The sequence below is a fragment of the Pteropus vampyrus genome, unplaced genomic scaffold (genome assembly GCF_000151845.1).
Source record: "Pteropus vampyrus isolate Shadow unplaced genomic scaffold, Pvam_2.0 Scaffold52, whole genome shotgun sequence".
Taxonomy (NCBI): Eukaryota; Metazoa; Chordata; class Mammalia; order Chiroptera; family Pteropodidae; genus Pteropus; species Pteropus vampyrus.
Genome location: NW_011888833.1, coordinates 3,279,207 through 3,287,636, shown reverse-complemented (window position 1 = coordinate 3,287,636; position 8,430 = coordinate 3,279,207). Strand labels below are relative to the sequence as shown.

At 40.0% G+C, this 8,430-nt stretch overlaps 1 protein-coding gene across 1 annotated transcript in view; it reads left to right on the top strand.

The window, feature by feature from the left end:
* CDK8 (cyclin dependent kinase 8) overlaps positions 1 to 8,428 on the top strand; it is a gene marked incomplete at its 3' end in the record, with an annotated part of 85,731 nt that extends 77,303 nt beyond the window's left edge. Inside the window, exons 7-10 of the mRNA XM_023530712.1 lie at positions 1,381 to 1,524; positions 3,946 to 4,015; positions 4,735 to 4,807; positions 8,357 to 8,428. Of these exons, the coding sequence (XP_023386480.1) occupies positions 1,381 to 1,524; positions 3,946 to 4,015; positions 4,735 to 4,807; positions 8,357 to 8,428 (359 nt within the window). The remainder of the gene's footprint in view (positions 1 to 1,380; positions 1,525 to 3,945; positions 4,016 to 4,734; positions 4,808 to 8,356) is intronic.
* Between the last annotated feature and the right edge of the window lie 2 nt (positions 8,429 to 8,430).

Sequence of the window (8,430 nt, the reverse complement as noted above, 5' to 3'; positions counted from 1 at the left end):
AAATAGCTTGGTTTACACTTCCGGATGAGACTCTTCGGTAAGGTGGTCTAGGCCAGACTTGATTCTCTGATGTGGGGCCAAACTAATAATGCAAACAACGTCTGTTTTAAAAATCACCCGCTGGTAGTCAGGGTGTATCCTCTTTAAGTCAATAGATGATTAACTTGTTACTCTGAAATGTAAATGTGATAATTTTACATTAAATTAAATACCTATATTCCAGTTTCGGAGTTTAAGAATTCTCCTTTATTTAAAAATTAACAATTCTTTTGGTAACGTAGCTGAACAGTCTGCTTCAATAAAATCGTGATCTTTGTGTATTCCCCTGTAGTTACCACAGGTACTGGTGAGACCAGTGAAAACCACCTGAGTATGCTGTGAGCACATCATTGCACTCAGCGTGGTGAAGTTAGCATGGTTGTTTGAGGGTTTTGTTAAGAGAACTGGAATCCTTTTAGCTTTAAATTCTAACTTGTCATAGAGATCTATCAGACGAAAGCAGTGTGGATGAAAGTTAGCCAGGATCTTAATGTGAATGAAGGCCATTTGCAGTACAGAGAAATCCACTTGCCTGCCCCTTATAAGTAATTCCAGTGAATTTATAGGCTTCATACCCATTTTAAAGGTAGCTTTTTACCACCCATAGGTTCTTGTTCTTATTAAATACTTCAACTCGCAAAATTGGACGCTGCTAGAGCGTAAAGAAACACTTCGAACGAAAACCTGTTCAAGTAGAAATGCCGTTTCATCAGAATATTTGACGTCAGTCGCTATAATTTTCTTGTTGTAACAGCACCTCGCTAAATGTGCTAACACGGGAGGGTGATTATTAGACTTTACAAATTAGCAAGTGCATAACCAGATAAAAAATAGAATTTTGCCACCAAAAAATTGTGCCGATTGTTTTTGGCAATTAGGGCCAATTTCAAAGGCTCTTTGGGTTTTCCGTTTGTTTATTTTTTGTTTAGTTTTGTTTGTTTGTGCTTCCCATGCTCCGTATGTAGCTTTGTATGTATTTCATAGATAAAGTAATGTTCGAGGCATTGAAAACTCGCCCAAAATTCAGCTACTAAATTTGATTTAAACTTGGAACGAAGCCACTAGGTGGGGGGGAGGTATATCAGAGACTGAAAAATTGGGGTGGGTAGAATGGGAATATATATTTACAAATCATATTCTGTGATAGTTATAATTACAATTGCTTAGGAATTAATGTGACTTATTAGGGAAGGAAAGGGAAGAAAAACAGTCCCCGCCAAGATAAAAATGCGTTTTCTTTTGGAAAGAACCACTTTATTTTCCTCCTTTCTTTTTTCTTTTTTCCTTTCCTTTTTTTTTTTCTTTTCTTTTTTTTTTTTTTTTTTTTTTTTTTTTTTAAAGATATTTGGGCTATAGGGTGTATATTTGCAGAACTACTAACGTCAGAACCAATATTTCACTGTCGACAAGAGGACATCAAAACTAGTAATCCTTATCACCATGACCAGCTGGACAGAATATTCAATGTAATGGGATTTCCTGCAGGTACACATTATGTTTCGTTTTTAAATCACTGTTGTTTGAACTAAGATGTCTTCATTGGAAAGGTGTATAATTTTAGCTGATAAAAGCCACTCTTACTTGATATTTTTTATATTTATGACTTGCATTAATCAAAGATCTATAGAAATAGCAGAATTTGTAGAGTTCACATATTAGCATAAAAATGTTTATGGATTTCCTGAGTTCGAAGGTATATTTTTATTTTGTTTGGTTTTTGTTCGGTTTTGTTTTGTTGTTTGATATTTGAAATGATAAAATATTTGTAGTATCTGTATTAAAAAAGAGACCTTTAGTTCTTACCAGTAGGAACTGTAAATAAAATTCAATAGCATGCATTTTTATCTGGCAGCACATATAATACTGCCATTACTTGAGATCCGGATACAAATTTTGAACAGGATTTTTCTTTAGGGCACTGTACAGCATCACAGTGTGTTGAACAATAGCGTTTTTTGCTCTGTAACCCTTGTCAATAAGAGCGTTCTTTTAAGTGTTCCGTTAGGACAGTCAGAATGTGGGCGGGCGTCTGGTGTCCCACAGCGACCTTAGCTGCACTGATCTGCAGTGGGAGAAGGCCGTTGAGGTGTCCCCTCACAGGCGTTAGGTCTCCCTGGCCAGTCCCAGCCCTTCGTTATTCCTCCGGAAACTTCCCAGGGGTCCGATGACGAGCATTTGTTGAAACCACCTATGTAGTTTTGTCCAGTCGAGTACTTTCCAGACATTGTTTATTCGGAATTTTTCTCAGTCAGCATATCACAGACTAATAAAGCAATATCCGGGAGTTCTAATTTCACATTCCCTCATAAGGGGATTAAATTATCAGTAAATGCAGAATAACTGCGCAGATGTTACTTTCTCCAAAACCGATTAGCAGTTCTGCAAAGACTGCTTCGTCGCGATGGGACTTCATTTATTCACCGACTATTTCTCGAATACCTGCCACGTGCCAGCCACTGTGTTCAAGAGAAGAGGTCGTTGACATATCAGACACGATTCTCGCCCTCGTGGGGCTGCATCGCACTGTTCTGAGCAGACTATTTAAAGAGTAGATGTGGTTTGGTGGAAAAGAATGGCCTTGGCCTCCCACTCGGAAGGGGTCCGCCCTTCCTGGGGCCCAGGGAAAGGAGCGTGGCTGGGGGCGGGGGGCAGGGGTGGTTCTAGGAGGTTCTTGGTCCAGGAGATTCAACAGTCAGCTCATCAGGAACCGGAAAAGCAGGCAGCAGAGTTCGGATCTGATCTGCTCAAGAATTGAGTATCCATGATAAATTCTTGAGAACCGGTAACGTGATTTATGTTCTATTTTTTAAAGATTCATGTGGCAGTGGCGTGTAAAAATCAGTGGAAGCGAGGTAACTTGTCAGGGAAACCAGCCGCTTGCCCGTAGCAGCGCTCCAGGTATAAAGTGATGATAAGGCTGAAGAATAAAGGGCAAATATATAATTTGTCAATAGGAAGTGTTGAGGGCAGCGTGAAAGATGATCTCAGGATCTCTCGCTTAACAAATCGACACAGTAGAGAAATCAAAGCGAGGAAATAGTTGTGGAGAAAACCCCATTTAGGACCTTAGAGTATATATTTAGTTTACTTTATAACACGTGACATCTGTGGAGGAAGGTGGCCGAGACTCTTCCCGTAAGTCGAAAGAAGATGGAGCCCGTAGACGCCTTCTGAAACGGCCAGGGTGCCGCTGAGCTGCCCCTTGCAGCCGAGCACCGGGCACACTCTCAGCCAAGGTCCCTGGCAGCGGGGGTGGCAATGCGCTCTGTCGCCTGCGCTGCCCCGTAACTCATGCCAGCAAAACTAACCGCTCCGTTTTCTACCGAACGTGTTAGTAGCGGCGCTTGTTTTTGTGAATGTTATTGAAACCAGCCATGGCAACAGCTGCCTTATTAATGAGCTAGTTATGTTCTGTTTCATGCAGTTATTTCTGCTTCTATAGATGGCTGATGTAAAGCAAGGATTTATCGAGGTGTCAGGAAGGAGGGCCATCTAAAAAGAAGTGCAGTAAAGCTTCCAAGGGGAAAGACGTTACATTTATCATCGAAGAGACTGGTTGCTGATTTAACCAAGAAATTTGGCGGGAAAGGGGAAAAGCGGTTTTACAACTAGAAATAAAACCATTTAACAATAGAAGTGTTTACTTAGTTATAGAAATTGAGGTAACATACTAAAACATCATAGAAAGTAGGCATCAAATAGGTAGAAATATCGCTATACAATGATGGAGAATTGTGTGTACGGTTCAAGATAAGTTGTCTGCTGTAGCTGGCCGTTTGTTTGACGTCTGTGCTTTCATGGAGGTTAAAAGCATAGGAAACGTAATGAAAATGGAGGTAGCCTTTATTAAAAGTTCTTGAGAATAGAAACCTAGACAACATAAAATTTTATCAATGTATTTCACAGATAAAGATTGGGAAGATATTAAAAAGATGCCCGAACATTCAACATTAATGAAAGATTTCAGAAGAAATACGTAAGTTGGAAAGAAAATAGATCCTTTGTTGATTTTTTGCTCTTCCAGACTACTTAGTAGAAGATTGAATACTCAACATCATAGAACGTGCAACATAAGATTATTCTAATAAGTAATTTTACGTGTTTACTCTAATAAATAGTTTACATTATGGCAGTCTTTATTTCTTACGATGTTTAAATGATGTAAAGAAGGTGAATATCTAATATTAGCAGCTGAGGCAGAAAGAGACTGAACTCAGCAAACCTTGTTCATAGCCACTTGCCTACCCCACCTGGGTGGTGTAATTTTAAGCAAGTTTTAATAGAGAAGAAATATTTCATTTATTTACAATGCCAGATCAGGGGATTGGGAGAGGGTAGTTTATAGACCTATAACACATTTTCTTCTTTTTTATTTCTTTTAAGGCTGAGTTAAACTTTTGACCCATATGTTTTCAGATAATTGTTGAGATAACATTCATGTGAAAAAAGCTATTTAGTATATATTACTCATGAAATTATCTTGCGTATAATCAGTGGTATCCATTCAGAAGTGACCAGTGTGAATATCGAATGAAGTTTAAAATTGATTTGATGCTACTCGTTATGCTACTGATCATGTGATTTTTCAGTAGATGGTCTGTATTGGTTTTGATTAAAATAATTGTCGGGAAACTTCATCCGATGTAAAATGAACCTCAGATCTAATAGAGATATTTCATAGTATTTCTCTTCCAGGTATACCAACTGCAGCCTTATCAAGTATATGGAAAAGCATAAAGTGAAACCAGATAGTAAAGCATTCCACTTGGTAAGCTTTAGAGAACAGTACGGATGAAATGCACTTTCCCCCTTCCTGATTAGCCCATCCTCGGCTTTTTGGGGTCAGTTGACATGGCTTCTCAGCATATTTAGAGTACTTTAATGATAAATGCAGAGATATTGTTGCTACACATACTAGGAAGGAAGACATCAAAATGTTTGTTTCTCCACACCCATGCATACTTTGACATGTTAGATGAGATTATCTAAAGATAGTCCTTGCACCAAGTCCATCGAGAACATTTTTTAAATTTTATTATTGGTTTTCATCAGTTATTTAAATATTTCAAAAATTTCGGAGAAGAATTAAGAAGAAAACAACCCCATCATTCAGAAATATTTTTTACAGATTATTTTGTATTTCAACTCTTCGAAAGACTGTTTACAAAAATTTTAACTCCCAAGATGCCTCTTATAGACTTGGGTATTAGAAATCCTTCGGCGATGGTATGTATTATTTGCCTTTGCTGAAAGAGTTTGAGAAAGACAGTATTTCTCAATGTATAATGGAAATCTGATTTGACCTAGAATCTAAGTTAACCCATGCACTATCAAGGTAATTTATGATAAGGTTATATTCAGCTATTGCCAGCTAAAATTTGTTTACAATAAAACTTTTCATTCTTATCCCGTGAAAATTAAACATGTTCTTCAGTTTATGCTTTCCCCAAAAGTCACACAACATAACAGGGAGACTTTGAGGAAGTGGGTTGTATTTCGCTTGGCTTAAAATTCTTTTACTCCTTTATTCTTAATATTTTTAAATGATTTCATTAAATGTTCCTTGCCTTTTTTTTTTTTTTTTTTTTTTTTTTTTTTTTTTTTTTTTTTTACTTTGAAAGGATTAACTTTCTTTTATTACAGTCCAGTCCACTTGGCCAACATTTCTTGTATTTCTGTTTTTCTTCTCCTTCCACTGTTTCCGCTTCTGCATCTTCTGATTTTTATATTGTCACATATCATATATTTCATATCTTAGCAGTAATTTCAAAAGCAGTGCTGAACATATCATATTACCACACAATGTATTCTTATCCAAATAATGGTTAATTATAATGTACTTACTTAAGGTAGGTTAGAGCCTACGAAAGTATGAACTTATTTATTCTAACAAATTAATGGTAACAGTGATAGATCAAAAGTCGTGATTTAAAGGAATTACTCTTACTTCCCCCCGACTCACTGCTACTCAGAATAGTCTGAGGTGACTGACCTCTGAAATTCGAGAGATGTACATCCTTGCAACTTAATTTGCTTGTTTTTACCTAAATGACCTATCTTGGGTGGTCCCATCTGAAAGCTCAAATATGACTCCATTAAAACCGTCGAGTATTTTAAATAGCAAATTCATGCTTCTCCTTTCGACTCTAAAAATAAAATCGCGCTTCCGTTGAAATGTCAGGTCATTAAAATTAAATTTAAATCTCACCATCCTGAGCGTCTGTATTTTAAAATATTTTATGTCCTTCTGTCCTCCGATTGTGTCATCTCCCGTTAAGCCTCAGCCAGTCCGTTAGTTCCTTGGTTTGCAGGAGGAGGGTGACCTGGGAACTTGCGGGAGTGCAGCCCTTTGGGCTCCTGCCCAGGTGGCCCGGCGGAGCCCTGGGGGCCGCCTCTGTTTCTGAGAAGGGCCCCGGGGGACTGTTGTCCTCTAAAGCCTGAAAACCACTGTATTACACCGGAGTCCACTATTTAGATCATCTCTCTCTCTTTTTTGCCCTTTAGCTTAGCCTTATTTTATTTCTTTAAATGAATTTCAGATTTCAATTCTAATACCTGCTCTTCGAGACAAGCAAAATGATAAAATACAAAAATGCTTAAAGACAGCTGAACAACACCCGCTCCCAGCAATGCCCGTGTCCCCCACTGACTCCCCCACTCACTCCCGCTTGTCATAAAAAGTGACTGGCGCTGTCAGCTCAGTGTGGCAACTTCCACACGTCTCTCCTTGTGTGCAGACATACACAAGTAGATGAGTACACATACGAGCACGCACAGCAGCCGGGAGTTCTGATTTTTTTTTGGTTTCACACGTGCACGTCGCTCCAAACAAGCACGTTTGAACTCCTCATGTCCCCTGGACATCTCTGTGAGTCAGTAAAGGTGGATCTCTCACCACACGTACTGAGCCGAATGGGAAGGAGATGGGACGGAAGGAAGGAAGAAGGTGGCCAGGCGGCTTGGGTTTTACGGGACAGGGTTGTAGAGCTGTCGGCTGCAGATGCACAGTGTCTGCAAGGCAGAGAGAGCAGTCCCGCAGACATCAGGGGCACCCTCAGTTTCAAAACAGGGGACCATCACCTCACTTTCAACAGGACGATGACCTCTCCCCGAAGCTGTGGCACAGGGCCACCCAGCGTGATGGGGTGGGGCCACCCCGCAGAGGCCTAGGGACCCCCGTCTGGCAGAACTGCCTGGATGGAGCTGCACTCCGGGGCGTCTAGACGGCCACGCGTCAGCCAGAGGGGATTGTTCTGGAGACTTAGCATCTCACGGAGCGCCCGTGCTGGGCTGTGGGCCTGCCTGGGACCCGTCGCGCCTGCCTGCCTTCCTGCTTCCCGTCCGTCCTGTGCCCGTCCCACCGTTGCTTTGGAAGCATGTCACATGCTTGATTGCACAGGCTCGTTCACATCTGATTTAGATGCTGTTTAAGTGAGACTTCGGACTTTAGACTCGAGTCGATGCTGAAACGCATTAAAACTTTTGGAGCCGTTGGGATCGCATGAATGCATTTGGCACTGAGAAGGCCAAGGATGGGGGGTGGGGGAGCAATGAACCCCTTAAACCACAGGTTAAAATCAAACATTCTAGGTCACAACCTTCAGTAAACTTTCTAGTCTCCATCTGACAGATGGGGTTTCAGAGAAGTCAGGTAACTTGTCCACTCACTCAACTAATCAGTGTCAATTCTGGATTTCAACCCAAGCAGCCTCCTTCCAGAATTTCCACTCATAGCCATACATTAGAAGTACATTAGAAGTTCTGTGTCCGTCACCGTATTTATTTAGACTAGTACAGCACAACCCAGGAGAATTTCCTCTGATGACCTGTGTCCCTGGCCACGTGTGGCTGTTAAGCTCTAGACATGTGAATGATATGACTGAGAAATCGATTTTTTAAATTTCTTTTTAATTTATTTGGGTTTAAATCTACACATGTGGCTAGTCTCTTACTTGTGTTAGCTATATTTTCCCCCTCGATAGGAAAAGAGCAAAAAAATGTAAGAATTTTTGCCGTCTTCTAAATCGGGTAAGGCAATTTAGATAATGTAGGGAAAAGATCATTGGTTTAGAATAAGAAAATATAAGTTTAGTTACTTATAGGAGAACCACATGACATAATCAATATTAGAATGACTAAAATATGAATTACTGTATTAAATTTAATAATTAGGAGGGTTTTTTTTTATTAATTTAAGGGAGTAAATGCCCTCCAAATTGTGGTGTCACTCATCAAAAAACATGTACGTCGCGCACGCGCGCCATAGAGCATAACTATGAGAAGTAATGCGCAATGTTTCCATGATTTACGGTTCCAGCTTCAGAAGTTGCTCACCATGGACCCAATCAAGCGAATTACCTCAGAACAGGCTATGCAGGATCCCTACTTCTT